The following is an 18790-nucleotide window of genomic DNA, read 5'->3' on the forward strand; positions in this document are numbered from 1 at the left end:
CAGTGGAGAAACCTGGTTTACCTTGCCCAGAGTATCCCTTATTTAACTTATTTAATCATGGGATCCTTCTGTAATGTAACATTTGGAAAATTAATGTTCTACAGAATATCCTTTGGTGAAAAGCTGTTCTATATCACTTGTAATGGATGCATTATATTCCATTGTTATTTAAAGCGTTCATTACAGGGCTTCCCTCGTGGTGCAGTGGTTAAGAATCCGCCCGCCAATGCAGGGGAGACGGTTTCGAGCCCTGGTCCGGGGAGATCCCACATGCTGCGGAGCAACTAAGCCCATGCACCACAACTACTGAGCCTGCACTCTAGAGCCCGAGAGTCACAACTACTGAGCCCACGCGCCTAGAGCCCGTGCTCCGCAACAAGAGAAGCCACCACAATGAGAAGCCCGTGCACCGCAATGAAGAGTTAGGCCCCGCTCGCTGCAACTAGAGAAAGCTGGAGCGCAGCAATGAAGACCCAATGCAGCCAAAAATAAATAAATAAAATAAATTTCTGAAAAAAAAGGTTCATTAGAACGAAATATTGAGATTGTTTTCAAATTTTCACTATTATAAACAATACCACCATTTACATTTTTGCAACTTAATCTTTGCAGAGTTTCATGATAATTCCTTGGACATGCAATTGCTTGGTCAAGGATATGAACATTTTTATAGTTTTTAAGAAATGGATGTTATCATTTATAGAATTTTGTTTTACATGAGAGTGAATGCTACATTTCACTTTTAATTTTATTTCACTAGTGATTAATACTTAGACATTTAATCAGGCAAATTTTTACTAGGTGCTTTATATTATGTGACTATGCTAAAAGCAACATGTACTGATTTTACAGAGCAACTGAAACTCTCTTACACAGCTGTTGGCAGCATCTACTAAAATGAATACATGCAAACTCTATGTATTAGTATTCTACTGCTGTATAACAAATCACCACAAACTTAAAAGCAAAATCATTATTAGCTCACAGTTCTGTAGATCAGAAGTCCGACCTGCTCAGGGTATCACAAGGCTGAAATCAAAGCGTTGGGAGGATTGCATCCTCATCTAGAGGCTTTGGGGAGAAAGCCATATCCTATTTGTTGGCAAAATCCAGGTCCTTGAGTTTGTAGGACTGAGGTCCTGTTTCCTTGCTGGCTAACAGCTGAGGGCCACCCTCAGCTCCTAGAGACTACTTTTCAGTCCTTACACGTGGACCCCTGTATCGTCAAGCCCCCAACGATGCAGCAAGGATCGCTTGCACTTCAAATCTGACTTGCTCTACTGCTCCCGGCTAGAGAAAACTCTTGCTCTTAAAGCAGTTGGTGTGATTATATTAGGCCCACCTGGATATCTCCCAATAAAGCCCACCTGGAAAATCTACCATTAGGGCATGGATTCTTCGGGGCTATTTTTAGTATTCTGCTGACTGCCTCCTATGACTTCAGCAGTTCCAGTCCTAGATATATACCCAACAGAAGTGAGTACATATGTTCACCAAAACACATGCACAAGATTGCTAATAGAAGCACTATTCATATTAACCAAAACCTGGAGAAATTATTCAACAACAGTTGTGGAATTCTTATAATTGAATACAGAAATGCAAGTGAACAAGCTACACCTACTTACAATGACATGAATGAATCTCATAAACATAATGTAGAGTAAGTAGATAAACGTGTTTTGTGGGAGCAAATGGAGGGGTACCTAACCCAGCCCAGAAAGTCATAGAAAGCTTCCTGGGGGAAGGTACAGCTTTCACTGCAAAGGATTGGAGGAGTGATGGAGGAAGGGGAGGACAGGACTGAATTTTAAATTTAAAGAATAATATGAACAGAAGTAACACATCTGTAAAAATTATAAGCAGATGGGTATTATGAACGGATGGCAAAATAGTGGGGAAAAAAGGTGTGCCTAGCAAATTTGGCAGGGGTCAGAACATGGAGAACCTTGAAAGCCATATTAAGATTGACCTTAATCCCGTAAGTGATGGGGACATGGGCGGTCCTTGTGAAAGGAAAGACATGGACAGTTTACATTTGGGACACTGACACTGCAAAGTGGAAGATGATGTTAAAAGAGGAAAACATGGAGGAAACTAGACTAGTTAGGAGGCTATTCAAGGAATACAGGTGAGAGACAATGGGAGCCTGAGTTAGCTGGAGTGAAGAGGAAGAGGGACAATATAAGAAGCATGGATGCCTCATACCCACCTCCCTTCCAGACGTCTCTTCTTAAAGTCTTAAGAACATTTTTATAGCTTTTAAATTCTTATGGCCCAACTGTTTCCTAGAAAACATGTACCAATCTGGATTTGCACTAACAATATGCCCATCTCCCCCAGTTCTTGACAAAATGGGTGCTTTATTTTTTAAATCTTCACTAAATGCATAGGCAAATACAACTGTACCTCATTTTTTTATATTGTTTTTGACTGAAAGCATGGTGAACATTTAAAAATGTTTATTGACTTTTTATTTGTCAATAAATAAAGTGTCAATTCATACCATTTGCTGGATTTTTCTAAATATGTGTTTTCTCATAGTGACCTGTAAGAAGCTATATATTATTAAAGATACTAACCCTTTTAAAAAATTTTTATTTATTTATTTATTTATTTTTGGCTGTGTTGGGTCTTTGTTGCTGCTCACGGGCTTTCTCTAGTTGCAGCGAGCGGGGGCTACTCTTTGATGCGGTATGTGGGCTTCTCATTGCAGTGGCCTCTCTTGTTGCGGAGCACGGGCTCTAGGCGCGCAGACTTCAGTAGTTGTGGCACGTCGGTTCAGTAGTTGTGGTTTGCGGACTCTAGAGTGCAGCCTCAGTAGTTGTGGCAAACGGACTTAGTTGCTCCTTGGCATGTGGGATCTTCCCGGCCCAGGGCTCAAACCCGTGTCCCCTGCATTGGCAGGCAGATTCTTAACCACTGTGCCACCAGGGAAATCCCAATACTAACCCTTCTTGGTCTTTTCAAAGATCCACTTCTTGGGTTTGTATGTCAATCTCACTTTAATTTTATTCTCTCCTCATGCTTTTCTCAGATTTTGCTCAATTTCTGGCTTCTTGAATTGATTGCTTGGTTTATTTGTTCATGGATAATAATAAAAACATATCAGGCTCTGAATTTTTCTTCTAAGTAAAGCTTTTGGGTATATCTTGGATATACAATTTTCTCTATTTTTATTGACTTGAATGCTGATTATAATTTGTATTTTCTCTTCGATCTAAGAATTAGGACAATATTTTAATTTCTGATATTTAAAAAAATATCCTTTTGTTGTGAATTGTTCACTTTATTGTCTGGTGGTCAGAAAATGTAGTCTCTAATATGTTACTTACAGTCTTATTATATCATATTTTTGTACACATTCCACGAATATTTGAAAAGAATATGCATATTACCAAAGTCCTCTCTTTTTTGGGTAAGACTGTAGTTATCATGAAATTCTCCTGCTGTTTTTTGTTTTTTTACTTTTCTTTTTATGTATTTTGATGGAATGTTACTAGCCCCTGTTACATCTTCAACAAAGAATGTGCCCGTATAAAGTAATCCCCTTTCATCCAGTTTTTTTTTTTTACATTAAATTCTATTTTTTTCTGTTTTCAGTATGACTACTACTGAATTATTTTTTGTTGGCCTCTGCCTTGTTTATCTTTACCAGATAAAGATAATCCTTGTCATTTCATTTTAGGTGAGCCTCTAATGAAATATGTGCACACGCACACACACACACACACACACACACTTTCATACTTTGATTCAAATTGAAAAATCTAACTTTAAATAAGGAGATTTAGGTGACACGTGGATTCTACTTTCCTTCTTATTTTGTTTGGTTTTCTTGTGTCTCCTTTCTTTTTCCTATCTTGTGCTGTGTATTGATCAAGGCTGTTTTTGTTTCGTTTGAATTTTCTACAAATTGTGCAAGAAATGACTATACTTTCTGTTTATGATTTTCCACCTCCTGGTTACTCTTCCCCCTACCCAACCAGAGGTCTATTTCCACTATTCTAATGTAGTTCTAATAAGCCACCAATAACCTCAAATACCTAAATACTGTGGACACATTTCAGTACTAGTCTTACTCCAGACCCCAGTGACATTCAACAGATGATCCCATTTCTGTGGCTTCAGTTACCATCAGACATGACTGTGACTTCCAAATCTCCAGTCCACACCACTTTTCTGTGCTCTACACTAGTATACACAATCGTTGCTCTCTCAACATGTCCACATGATGTCTGACGGGCACATCAACCTCAACGTGTCCACGGACGAGTCCACGACTTTCCTTCACACCAGCTTTCTCCTCTCCTCCACCTTATCAAACTTACTAACCTGTTGCTCAGGCCATAATAACCTGAGGGTCATGACGGGACCTTTTCATCATTCACCCCTGACATCCTAACATCTTCAAGTCTAATGATTCCGCCTGGGAGGTGTTTCTGGAACTATTCACTTCTTCCTACTTCCACTGGTCCAAATAACCATCATTTCTTGCCCAGACAAATGCTGGTCTCCCTGCTTCCACTCTTGCCCCTCTAAAATCCATTTTCCACCCAGCACCCAGCAAGAGCTTCTTGAAATATATACCTGATCATAACCTTCTTCTGCTTGCAAACTTCCATAACACTGCCCGGCCCTGCCCATAGAATCAAAATCAAACATCGCATTGTAACGTGCAATACCAGGCCCCGTGACGTGGCCCGTGCCAACCACCCCTACTTCCCATCCCCTCTCATCTTCCTTGTTTATACTCCAGCCACCCCACCTTCCTCGAGTTCCTCCAAAATCCTGATCACCGTCCTGCCGAACTCCTCGTACTGGCTCTCCTCACTCCCTCTACATCTGTGGGCCTGGCTCCTCCGTGTCACCCAGGTCCCAGCTCAAATGTTTAAGTCCCCTCAGGGAGACTCAATCTAAAGTAGCGTTTCCCCAACACTCAAGTCACCCAACTCTATTTCCATCATAATGTTTATCACCATCCAAAATCACACAGATAATTTGTTTACTTGCTTGTGTGTTTCCATCCACTAACACATAAATTCCTTGAATGCAGAGAGCTGGTACGTTTTTGTCACCTTCCTGTCCTCAGTGGCAACAATGTGTGGCACTAACAGTTGCTCAATAAAATGAGTCAAATGCAAATAAGCTGCTGCAGGCATGGACAGATGGAGGGTTGGATTCAGCAGATCCAGATTTAAATATGCTCTATACCACTTACTAGATGTGTCTTTTAGCAAGTTAGTAATTTCCTCATCTGAAATATGTGGATAACAATGGTATCTTCTGTAAGGAGCTGTACAGAGCTGCTGTAAAGATAAAATGAGAAAAAATTCCTAAACACTTGGCACTGTGACTAGCGTACAATAAAACCTTAACAAACACTAGCCAGCTAGTATATATCTATACTAGATTATACTACAATTATAGGTTTTAGATTCTCTAGACTAAATTACACACACACACACACACACACACACACACACTTTGGTGTTCATCTTCACTTGGTTTAATGGGTCTATTGTTTTGCCTTTGAGACTTCGACTTGTGTGTTCTTATCAATATCATATCTCAAGAGAACAAGCTGGGTAATATCCTCTGACTAGTTCCTGGCACACACCAGCACAGTTATGAGCTTTATAAACCTCTTTAAGTGATTTACCTGAAAATATAAATATTGCCCTCCAGTATAATACAGTGATTTCACGTGGCCTCCGTTCCATCTACTTCCTCAGAGGTCTGTGAATAGTAAATACACACAGGTCTACATAAATATCTCACATGTTGAAAGGCCTAGGGTAAATCATCTTTGCACTCATCACAAGTTAAAGAAGTAACCCCCAGTATGACAAAAACATGCCCCTTTTACAACACATAATGGCTGGAACAATTCAATCTTTATCATTTATTATTTTTATTTGGACAACATATATACATATGTACAAAATACCTACTGTCAGAATCCTCTTTTATAATTTCATTTGATTTACAAAAACGGGACAGCAAAATAACTTAGGTCACTAATACTGTACAAAAATAAAACTGATTAAACAGTTGTAAAGATCAGTATCTTACAGTGTTACAGATCATTCATCTGTTGTGAAAGAACATCTCAATCTATCCAGAGTGATGAGTACTGTGCTTAATCTACCTGCAAACTGATAACGAGTCAGTTTCTGTAATTATAACTATACCAAATATAATTCTCAAAAGAAGCATGATGTAGGGCTACACCTTAAAGCCACGGCATCGTTCCACAGTGGTGAAGGGCTTTCTTCTTCCCTAACCAAGGAGAGGAGTTATCTTAACTCTAAAACTATTAAATTTTCCAGAATATGACAGCTACTTACAGTATTAGATAAAACAATTTTTCTTTCTTTTGAAACACCTGCAATAGTCTTTCAAAAAATTCAGTTTGGTTAAAAAAGTAAACAAAAATTACTATCCTCCATTTGGATTTTTTTAAGTTAAATCCATGGTCTTTTTAATATAAAAAGTAATTGTTTCATAGTTTTAGTGTTCAACGAACTCTAGTAGTCCTATTTGAACCATATCTTGATAGAGTACATCTAATTAGAATGCTGGTTCCTGTTTTGTGACATTTTAAAACAGGATTTATCACAAGGAATAAAAAGCCTTGAGTTTATACGTTATGTTACTATAACATATAAGAGAATATCAAATGTGTGTTCTTCAACGACTTGAAAAGGCAAGTAGCAACTTTTTTTGGGAAGTAAATTGTGCATTTGTTTTTAAAACGAGTTGCTGCATTTACATCCATCTAAGTGCTGGACAAAAGCCACATGTAGATCTACTTCTGAAACTACAAAGATTGTCTTTCACTGACTTTGCTTGGTTTTCCTTCATTTCATTCTGTGAGGGAAAGATGAGTTTGTACAAGTTAGTGGGTTGCTAGGCAACGCCAAACTCCTCACTCACTAAAAGGCAGCATGCAGAGGATCACAAGCAGAACCATTCCATGAGTTCAGTAAGAAACAGGCAGCCTAACCTATTTCGTATGGAAGAACAGATGTCCTTAAAACTTATTTTGGACACAGAAATTAAAATTTGGTTTAAAATAAGCGTTTCAAAAATCTGAAACAGAGGTAGAAAGTGTTCTTTATTTTTCCTGACATGTTTTCCCGTGAGAAAACACTTTTCTTTTTATCCCATGGACTGCTCCCAGTCCCTAATGTTAAAAGCAGTTCTCTTTACAGAACTACTAATACAACTACGCTGGTTAAACAAACAAAAGAAAAACACCGTGCTAGTGATGGCTACTGTATTGGAAGTTGGAGTCAGCTGTGACCCATGCCTGCTGCAGGAGCCCACACTGGTTCTGAACTGGAAACAAGCATGTGTCAGGTGAAATGATGAATTCACCCCAGGTTTACACAACACATCTCATAGCACACGTATAAACTAGAGTGCACCATAACTCCCTGTTTTAAATATCAGATAAAATTGTCAGAAAACGTTGTTTCTGATGAAAAAGAAGAATATGTAAACATTTCCCCCACGATCACTACTGACTCCCCTATTTGAGGTTTCTTCTCAACGATGAAAACTAGGTTCATTTTTCTGACCACGTAAAGGCCAAAATTAAGTTTTCAGGTAAATGGCATATCATCCATATAGTGGTCGAGGCCATTTTAGACCCCTGGATACGAGATCTTATAGTGGTGAGGCTACTGATACAAAAGATACAGTGTTGTGTTTTCATTCCTATATGTTCCATGTGCCTTCCTTCTCCAAAAGGGATGATTTTGCACAGTCTCCTCTGAAATCATCGTGGTATATTCCCTTAGCGCTCACTACTTATAGGGGTATGTTATTTTTCTTTTCACATTTCAGCTCCCTTTTCCTTTTACGTAACTCTTGCACCTGTTAGTGGGGGTTCTGTAGGAACATGGGAAGGTAACCGACAAACCTTTTCCCCAAAGAATAAACATTTCCAGAGCTAGTCACTGTTATGCACCCATTCAAATAAAACCCAACAGAGTCAAAGCCCTCGCCCTTTGTGGCATTATGGTACAATAAGAAGAGGTTAATTAAAAGGATCGGAAATTTTGGAAAAGTTAATAGAGTTAAAATTGTTTGTTCTTTTTTAAATTAAAAAATATATATACTACCCTCCTTCTCCTTCAGCATCTGTTGTATATATTCTGCCCTCACATCTCTGCCATGATTTCATAGGGAAACGTGTATACTGTAAAATAAGCAGATTATAATGTGGTTCCAAACAGAATGTCTGCTTCTATCCTTAAAGCATGTATTTAACTTATTCATCCTCTGCGTTAGAAAATAAAAGTGCAGCTTATGTTCAAAAAGTACAATTCATACAAAGCAAGGTTTGAAAGTTCTGTACTTACAGTAACCTTTCAAAGGTGTGTCTTGATTAGTATAAATTCATACTGCTTACCCATTGGCTATAAGTCACTTTTTTGTTTTCAAGTCTTTAGATGACAGATCATGCTGGAGTAGATGTGCTCTTGCTTGCATAAAGACAGCTGTGCTATGGCGTTTCGTATCTCAAAAGGTAACGTGATTCAAGAGAGTGGTTTTACTAAAGAAACTGAAGCACACTCGTCATTACATTAAAAGGTAGGAAAACAATTCTGAGAGACAGCAAGCAGAAAGGGTCCAGGATCACTGCGTGATGCTACAAGTCAACTCACCCAGTCAGACATATGTACACCAGTGTTGAATCTTTAAAATTCTACCCCAGTCTTGGCTTTAACCCCCCTCCCCACACCTGCCACCCCTCCACCCCCCCCCCAAAAGAAAATTAAGGAGAGGAAAAAAAAAAAAAAAAAAAAAAGCATTTGTTTTCCCTCCAACAGTCAGAGACGTTTCAGAGTTGCCTCTGCAAGGGGGACCAAGTGCTGACTTTGATCTTAGGCTACAATGTGCTTTTTAAAAACAACGCAGGGAGAGGAAAATTAGACTAGTGACCAAAGAACAGCGACTTCCTGTGCTGGCAGCGCGCCTCTTCTGGGCCGTGGTTCCCACCTGTCTGTTCGCCGGGAGTAGTTCGTCCTTCCGGGTCCATCCCTCCCTGGCTCGGGTGGGCAGCACCTCACAAAGGGTTGGCCAGCGCCTTTTTGGATCGCTTGATCATGCTGGGGTGGAACTCCGTGTGCCGCCGGGCGTGCTTGGTCAGGTGGTCGCTCCTCATGAAGCGCTTCTCACACAGCGGACAGCGGAACTGCTTCTCCCCGGTGTGGGTCCGGTAGTGGCGGGTCAGCTCGTCGGAGCGAGAAAACTTTTTAAGGCAGTCTGGCCACGTGCAGGGAAAGGGCCGTTCACCTAAGAGAAGAGAATCAGGGACCCAGGTTAAAGAACGTGTAGCCGAAATTCTCCAGGCTGGTCCTGGTCAAACATCCCCATGACTCAGAAAATAACTCCTTTGTGCTCTGGGCTGAACTGCGTGCCCCCCATTCATAGGCTGAAGTCCTAACCCCCAGTACCTCAGAATGTGGCTGTATTTGGAGATAGGGTCTTTAAAGAAGCGATTAAGGTTACATGAGGTCATGTAATCTAATGACTGGTGTCTTCATAAGAAGAGATTAGGCCACAGACTCGCAGAGGAAAGGCTGTGTGAAGATGCTGGGAGAAGATGGCCAGCTACAAGCCAGGGAGACGGGCCTCAGGAGAAACGGACTCTGCCAACATCTTAATCTTGGACTCCCAGCCTCCCAAACGGTGAGAAATAAATTTCTGTTGTTTAAGCCACCCAGTCTGTGGTACTTTGTCATGGCAGCCCTAACAAAGTAATACCATGAAGAAATTGCTGAGAATCATCTTCTCCAGGTAAATGAGCTTGCTATTTGTACCCAATGGATCCCCAAGAGTCTTGGAAACCATATTTTCCAGTTTTTGTCTACGCGGCTGCTGGTTTCACGAGTTCTCTCCGAGGAGTCAAAAACCTTAGCCCTTTGCTAAATTCCCTGGCATCGTACAGATGGAAGAGAACTGGGGCAGCTAATCCAACCGACCTCCCACCAGAGGCAGGCATCTCCCCTTAAGGTCCTGAATGTTTGGCCACCCAGCCTCTGCCTGAGCAATTCCGGTGACAGAGCCCCTTATCTGCCAAGGAAGCCTGCTTGTTTCTGAGCACCCCAAAATAAGAGTGTTTACACTCTTATTGATGTGAAACCTGCCTTCCTGCGAAGGCCATATTTTAAGTTATATTGTCTTTAACACTAAAAATTAGTTTTTTCCCTCTGCCACATAATAATCCCTTAACTATCTGAAGACTGCTATCGGGCCATTCTCTAATCTTTTCTGGTCTAGTTGAAACAATCTCAGTTTCTTCCACATTTCTCATAAAAGAAGAACTCACATTATTCTAAAATAATAACGTAAGCACAGGCACAGCACTAAGGGTTTCACATGCTTTATCTCACTGACTTCTTACAGGACACCCCACGGAGGCGGCCCATTTTACAGATGAGGCTTGACACTTGTCAGGGTTTCCACCTCCCTCCCATTACGGGTGCTCTCCTCAGATTCACGCTATTGTCTCCCTGTCCCACTTAAAACGCAGCTAAGCCCCGCCCTCCAGACATGATCAGGCCAGCACAGGGGGGCCTCCTGACCCCTGGATTGGCAGGGGAGAGTCTGTGTCCATGTTTGTTGGGCAGGACACACACAAGCAGAAAGGCAGAAAGAGCTGCTTAAGATCAGAGTCTTGCTTGCTCTTCTGGTGAGTGACTGTCACCACCCCCCAGCTCTGAGCACCTGCCTGCCTACTCCTCACACCTTTCCAAGCACAGCCCAAAGCAGCTGCTGCATAGACTCAGGGCACAGACTCTGGTTTCCACAGAACTCTCCAGACACTCCTTAGGTAGGTGTGAGCAGTGAATCTTTTCTCACTCCTGTCCCCACCTTCCTGGAACCCAGAGGGAGGCTCAAAGGGCTGGGAGCTGCCCAGCGTGGTGCATCTGAGTCATCCAAAAATGATTCTTTTCCTCCAGCTTCTCCTAACCTGTGCCAGAGATGTGAAAATAAAGATAATAGCAACAAAATACCTCTATCACCTTCGTGACTAAGGTCTTATTTGCTGTTGTCTAAGCAGAAATATGGCCATCACGCCATGTACAACCTACCTGTTCTTATGGGAAACCTGATGTGGGAAAGACAAATTTGTATAAACAGATTCACTATACACAAGTCTAAGTATAACTATTTCCTCACTGAGCTCTAAGCTGAAAAGCCACAGCAGCAAAAGGCAATAGCAAGCCAGTGAATCCCGAGCCCTACCCAAGGTAGATGATGCACGAGGATGCTCAGAGCCTCCAGCAGGGCCAAAGAGGTGGCGGGGTGGGGAGAGCTTCAGACGGAACCCTCTGAAAAATCCAATGACGTGGAGTTGAAAACTACACTTTTGCAACTTCCGTTGGATTAAAAAGCGTTTTTACCCAGTTCAGCAGAACTTTTGAGCAAAAGGCGAAAGGCAGGTTATCATAACCCAACAAGGTTGAGCTTCCCTGGGCAAGGACAACGTCCCGTCTGACCTCCATGCTACTTGTGCCGTCGAGCGTTTAGTAAACGCCTCAACTCTGTGCGTGTGCGCGCGCTGAGTCTGCTTATGCTCCAGGTCACACAGGTGACCAAATCCTGCTCAGAAGTTCCCAGATCACAGGAATATTTCCGGGCTATTTCTGAATCAGACTGCAGCCAAGTCCTCACTAACCCAAATGAAGAATCTATGGGAGAAGTGTTCTTTAAACATGTTCTGTTAAAAAATATAATAAATAGTTAGAATTCATAGCGTGATAAGTTGTAAAAAAAAAAAAAAAAAAAAAAAACAGACCAAAAGCCCCTGTCTGTTGTCCCTTTCCTGAAGTCCTCTCTCCACTGCTTGATGATTCGGTGGGGAGGAAAGCAAATGACAAGGAGAAGTTCTGTGTTTTCTCAACACTTGTTAGGACAGACACCCATCAGAGGTGGTTTCCTTGAAGGAGTGGTAACGTGGTTTAGTTATTCACTGGCACATGTTTCTTTCAAGCGAGTCATGAGGGGAGATTAATTTATTTGAACGGATCTGTGTCCTTTGTGGGAAAAATGGGTCAGAAGACCACTCCACCGTGTGCTAAGACTGGAAAAGAAATAAGGCGCCCTTGTTTTCACAAGATGGAAGTGATAGTCAGCGGAAAATCGTCATGAAGCCTGAATCAGCTGCATGTACTGGAGATCTAGTAAGCATTTATGCTTATGATTTACAAAGATTTCAAGTGTGTGTAATTGGCGTCCATTCCCGTTGGATTCACTTTCGGTCTAGCTTATGCTACACTCTCCTCACTGCCCCTCACAGTTGTCATGTGAGTGTTCTCGTTGCTTCTAATCCAGGTGCTGCCATTGACCTAGCATCCTTTTCCCTGAGTGCTTCAGAGACGACAGGGCCACCCACAGAACCCACAGCAAATAAGAGCCAACAGTAGCCTTTGTTAGATTCATATAACGTGTATAATTCAAGCTTACAGTTTCCAAGCGTTTAAAAATAGATCTACTTGGAAGTGAGTTGTTCGTCTAAAAGCTCTAGGATCATTTTGATTTTTCTCAGATCCTTTGGAAAAGCATTAGGAGCTTTTGGTCAATGATCTAAATCAGGGGTTAGCAAATTATGGACCATAGGTCAAATCTGACCTGCTGGAATAAACACCATTCCTATACTTAGTTTTTACCAAATGGTTGAAAAAAACCGAACAGTAATATTTTGTGGCGGGAGAAAGTTATATGAAATTCAGGTTTTCATGTCTGCATACAGAGTTGCATTGGAACACAATCATACTCATTGTTTATGTATTACCTATGGCTGCTTTTTCACTATGACAGCAGTGTTGAGTAGTGATAAGGGATCGTATGGACCACAAAACCTAGAATATTTACTATCTGGTCCTTTATAGAAAGTTGGATGACCCCTGATCTGAATCTGCAGGCCTGAATTTCTATCTAGTGTACACCAGAATTTGAAATCCAAATGTCTTCAGGAGCCAGACACATAATAAAAATGGGTGAAATGCCAAGTATATTAGACCATGGATTGTAGAGGAATCTGGGGCCAACTGGGGAGTGCTTTCCACACATAAAGGCACTCTAATTCAACACTTGATGTAACACTGTGCCAGCCAAGCAGTGTGTGTTCGGGGGACCTGGATTCTTCTTGGGGATTTGCAATTTGCAGCCCTTTGAAATCATCCACCTCTTTAACCCAGTGGAGAGTTTGCATACAACCTACTATAGGATGCATTTCCACATGTTAGTTAATCATAGACACATATTAAGGCATCTAGAAAAAGATACATGTTTTGAATCTAAGAAAGTATGGAATAGGGAAATCTTATGTAGAGAGGGAAGAGATTTTAAGGCTGAATGGGACCAGAGGTGATGTGCAGAGAGGAAAAGAGAGGGCTTAGAAGGGCTGGGATTTGCCCTTCATCCTGCAGCCGGGGGGGGGGTAAATCAAGTCAGGCCCTTCCTTTAGCTCAAGGCTAAGGCCCCCAAAAGAATGGTTAACCTTTTTTATACAGAACAAATTATATGGTAAAGCAACTATCAATTAAAGAATACTTAAACTTGTCTTTCATATTAATGAGAGAGTTACCATCCTCCTGGGGGAAAAAAATAAATAAAAAAGAACAGACATGTACTCGTGCTTTATTTCTGGCCTTCACAGGAAAACACACCCAGAGGCAGTGACAATAAAGTCTGCTTTACTGGAGCAGGAGCTGGTAACAGCACAAGTTTCTGTGCATTCTCATTATTTATATACCACTTCCCTTCCCCTTCAGCAACAAGCTCAGGGCCTCTCACTGACAGACTCAGCTCTGAGTATAAAACATACTGGATCAAAACGGCTACTGAACACTGCATCAAACGTGTAAAAGGCTTTCTTTGCAGAGACAGGTCAGGCCTCCAGAACTCTCCTGGGTCTCCGGTGGGTTCAAGAGAAGTGGAGGGGGGCCTTCTGGCTATGCACTCGCTAACTTGATGGCTCATTGCTTTTAAGGAGCCTCCACCCTACCCAGTGATTAGTTGATGATGTCAAGTGAAGCTTATTCTTTTTGGTAAAGTCGTGAAATGAACAGTGGTGAGTTTTCCATATAGAGGGAGGATGAGGACAAGTACGGGGACTGCTAACTGGATATATCCAGCCCTGTCCAAGCTCCCCAGAGCTCAGATGGACAGCCATTGCAGTCCTGGCCTAGGGTCTTGACCCTCCCCCTCCCCCCTCTGATTCTCTCTCTCCCCCTCCCACAATTCCACGGAACAGCCCAAAATGGGCTAAACTTAATTGGGTTTAAGAGGGTTAAAAATACCAACTCTGAAGTTTCCACTGCTTTGGGCAAAAGTAACCCAATCTAGTAAAACAAATCTAAGGGAATTGGGCCTCCTTTTCAAAATAGAACTCTAAAAATGTCAATTAATAATCATAGCTTTGCACAGATGTACAAAATCGAGGCTGTTTCTTGAGGAAAATTAGTGTTTTTCTTAATTACAAAAAAGCAACTAGGATTCCAGAGATAAAAGGATAATTTGATATTGGAAAATCATAATCATATTACACGTCATTTAATAGGTTAAATTCACCCCCACCCACACTCACATCTTGCCTTCATAAATGCAGAACAATATCTGATAAAATTCAACATCCATCCCTAATAAAAGCTTTCAGGAAAACGAAATAGTTCCTTAACAGGATAGAAAATATAGAGTCAAACCTTTCCCCAGCAGGGTCAATAGTAAAATGAAGGCAGCATTCCCACGGAAGTCAAGTTCAAGGCAGGAATGGACTCCTGCCCCAATCATTATAGCTATTTAATGTTGTTCAGGAAATGCGAGTGAGTGCAATTAGATAACAAATTAAGAAGTAAATTGTGGGAAGGAGCAGGCAAAATAAGAATTACTTGCAACTGATACAACTTTCTATTTGGAAAGTCTAAGATAACAAAAATTAAAAATGCAGAGCAGAGATTGGCACAGCGCTGTAAATCACCTATACTTCAGTAAAAAAAATTGAAGAAAAAAAATGCATTCATAGGTGTAAATATACAAAAGAGCAATGGTTTTCTTATATGCCAACCACAGTCAGTCAGGATAAGCCTACCAATAACGTTCAGGACCTGCATGAAGAAAATCATAAAACTATGATATGAAAGGAAATGAATAAATGGGACATTTCCCATGTTCTTGGATGGTAAGACCCAATGTTCTGAATATGGCAGTTCTGTACAAATTCATCTATGAAATTAACACACACCATAGAAATTCTTTTTTCTTGAACTTGACAAAATTATTTTAAAGTGCATTGGGAAGAATAAATAACGCTCAACTTGCCAAGAAAATTTTGGAATAGAACAATAATAAATGAGCACTTGCAATACCAGTTATTAAAATGTATGACTAAAGCTGCAAAAATTAAGATAGTGTGATACCAGCATAGGAAAAGACAAATAAGTGGAGCAGAGTCAAGTTTGAAGATAAACCCAAGACTATAGGGATGGGCATTTCAAATCAGTGAAGAAAAGAATGTTTAATTCAAAAAATGGCATAGATATCTGGTAAAAAAAAAAAAAAAATTAAATCTGGATCCCTACCCTTATACCTTACACTTAAATTCCAAATGGAATTTTTTACATTTACTGGACACGTAAATGTAAAAAATAAAACCATAAAGGTAAAACAAAATATAGGTGAATATTTTTAGAATCCTGGAATAGGGAGAGACTTCCTAAACATGAAATCAAAGGCAGTATCCTATTTGAAGGATAGTTTTAAAATACTTAAAAATGTTAAACTTCTGCATGGTAAGATACATACACACACAAACACACACACAAACACACACACACACACACACACATACACACACACACAAAGTAAAAAAATTTAAGAACCAAAACAGTGAACGAATAAAGGAAATTGCAGCCTATGACAAAAGGTTAAAATCTGTGGTACAGAAAGGACACTAGCAAATCAAAATGAGTAGCCCAACTTAATAAAATTGGTCAAGGATGCAAACAAGTAATCTATAAAATAAGAAATACTAATATCCAATTAATAAATATATGAAAATATAGTCAATCTCATAAGTAATCAAAACATGCCAATCAAGACACCAATGAAATACACATCAGGCTGGTAAAAGTGTTAAAAAGTATGTTTATATCCCTATCATTGATGGTGGCATGAGGAAATAGGCATGGGTGGAAATTATAATTGTTCCAGGACCACCTGGCAATACATTTGTCCAGGAATTATTTGTGGTAACAATTAGGGAGGAACACAAAAATATACAAGGATACCAGCATTGTTTATAAAAGGTAAAGCTTGGTAACAACCTAAATGTCTAACAATAAAGAACTGGTTTAATACTTTAGTGTTCCATACAGTGGAATAATATGTGTCTGTTAAAAAGGTACTAGATTATTCTATACAGAAGGTGTTAGCAATACACGGCTAAGTGAAAAGAGCAATGCATGATCTGCTGTGTATGTGTGTGAACATCTAAGTAGAGGAAAAATCCTGGAAGAATATATGCAAAATATGAACAATAGTTATCTACAGATGAGGGGATAACCTCTACTTCTTTTTGTAATTTTCCCCTATGTTTTCTGATTTTTTTAAGCACGTACAAATTTCTTTTATAATGAGAAGTCAGAAAAGTCTTACACAAAACAAAGGTAACAATTGTTTTGATGGATATGAGTTCAAATTTTTCCACCAATGGGTTGATCAAGATCCTATTCCATTTGAGGGGTAGGGGTGGTTTACACTCTAACGAGAAATAGACTCCAGTGTCCAAGACCAAAGAAAGGCAAAGAATTCTTCTGCTTCCTTCTCAAATTGTTAGAAAGTGAGAAACTTTCAGAGTAAACTACATGTGTTTTCTCACTCCTCCCCCACCTCCTCCTCTCCTTTTTCCATATGTGAAAGGAAAATGGCCCGTGAGAAGAGACAGGAATCTCCCTTCAGATACCAAGTGACACAGGCAGTGATGGCAGGGCTGCCCCACCAAGGAGCAGGCTCCTTAGGAAGCTGGGGGAGAAAGAGGCTCAGACACACAAAGCCCAGAGCCCAGTGCAGTGTTCCTGGCGGAGCACCAGCCCACACGACTGCCGCAACCCGAAGCCATTGACACCCCATTGTCCATTATCATCGGCCCTCATTCCCCATGGGGAAGCAATGCTAACTTGCAGGTACAAAATGTGAGCTTTGCTTTACTGTTTTTCATTTCCACACCCAAGTGCAGAAGCAGCCATACATTTGCATCGTCTGGGTACAGCCAATTCTACGTTTCCCTGCATAAATCATTCCAATTAATATCAAACTCAAAAATCAAGAAATTTAAAGCCTCCTGTTCACCAGAAATGTTGCTACTACCTACACAGGTAGATGTCCTAAAAAGATAAAAATTCTTGATAGCTTTAGAAGAATCCTGCCTGAATGCCATCCCATCACATTATGGTTTGCTCCTGGCCTCTCTCTCTGAATCCTTCTTGTGATTTGGTTTCCCTTTACATTTCATTTGTTGACACAACAGAGTTACTATAGAGCTTGGATGTGAGATTTTACTTCCTGGTCCCTGTGTTTATCTGTGGAAAGCAGCCTGTCTCCATACTTGAGGTTCTGAACTGGGAAGTGGGTGTCTGTAACATCTGTCACGCAGTACTTCCTCACTGGAAGCTGGTGCCTAGCTATTTGGAAGCAAGCCTGTCCGAATATTGCTTGCACATTCCCAACCTCAACTGATCTGTGAGATGGCACATGTGCCAGGACCTCAAAAATGAAGATGACAGACAATAGAGTCTTGACCCTTTAGGTTCTCAACCCAGCAAGAGATATATCATGATGCTTTGATGTCTCCATTACCTGGCCCCCAGCTCAGCAACTCTGACATGGCAGAGAGGTGGTGAGGTGACCTCCTCACGTCCACACAGCTAGGTCCAGGCCCAGATTAGCCAATTCCCACGACTGCATTCTTCCTCCCGCCCCAGCCTGTACTGCCTCTGCCCAGTTCTTTGCGGAAAAGAGAAATAGTAAATAAATAACCTACTAGGCACTAAACATTGAACAGGATACGTAAGCTTGATGGCAAAGCTATGCTGAGAACGTAGATTCTTTGAATCTTTGCATTCTGGGTTATTTTTATGACCACCTAATTCAAACCCATCCTGTTTCAGATGAAGCTGACTCAGGGAGCCAATGACTCACCCAAGGACATCCTCAGAACCAGTTTTCAAATTCTAGCTTCAGTTCTGAGCACAGAACAAGATTAGAGGTGAAAGCAGAACACAGGCCTTAACTAAATGTAGAGACAGCCTTTTTCCGTGTTTTTCTAATCCTCTTACTCCCAGGCCCTCCTTTCCAGATGCATTGCGAGACAGTTTAAAACAAGTAAGTTGCTGCTAAGCTTGAGGTTTCAAAATAGAGGGTTTTTTTTTTTTTTTTTTGCGGTACGTGGGCCTCTCACTGTTGTGGCCTCTCCCGTTGCGCAGCACAGCCTCCGGACGTGCAGGCTCAGCGGCCATGGCTCACGGGCCCAGCTGCTCCGCGGCATGTGGGATCTTCCCAGACCGAGGCACGAACCCATGTCCCCTGCATCGGCAGGCGGACTCTCAACCACTGCGCCACCAGGGAAGCCCCAAAATAGAGTTTTAAAAATGTAAAGCAGACCCTGAAATCCTCAAATTCTCTTACTTTGCCAGAGCTTCGTTGCAAGACCTGAGCTACAGCGAGAGAAATTGGAGGAGCTGTGTTTAGGGAACAGATGCAGAGGTCTGAG

At 41.1% G+C, this 18790-nt stretch overlaps 1 protein-coding gene across 2 annotated transcripts in view; it reads right to left on the reverse strand.

Moving 5' to 3' along the window:
* Positions 1–2584: 2584 nt before the first annotated feature.
* KLF9 (KLF transcription factor 9) overlaps positions 2585–18790 on the reverse strand; it is a 29373-nt gene continuing 13167 nt past the window's right edge. Inside the window, exons 2-5 of one of the 2 annotated variants that reach the window (XR_010841599.1) lie at positions 8423–9309; positions 5663–5739; positions 5222–5309; positions 2585–2895 (exon numbers count right to left, since the gene is read on the reverse strand). Coding sequence is in view for 1 of the 2 variants with exons in the window: in XM_059072743.2 (XP_058928726.1) it covers positions 9080–9309 (230 nt within the window). In the remaining variant the exon portion in view is untranslated. Of the gene's footprint in view, positions 2896–5221; positions 5310–5662; positions 5740–5895; positions 9310–18790 lie in introns of those variants that run through there. The other variant, XM_059072743.2, reaches the window with a different exon arrangement.

Source organism: Kogia breviceps, chromosome 8, assembly GCF_026419965.1.
Source record: "Kogia breviceps isolate mKogBre1 chromosome 8, mKogBre1 haplotype 1, whole genome shotgun sequence".
Classification (NCBI taxonomy): Eukaryota; Metazoa; Chordata; class Mammalia; order Artiodactyla; family Physeteridae; genus Kogia; species Kogia breviceps.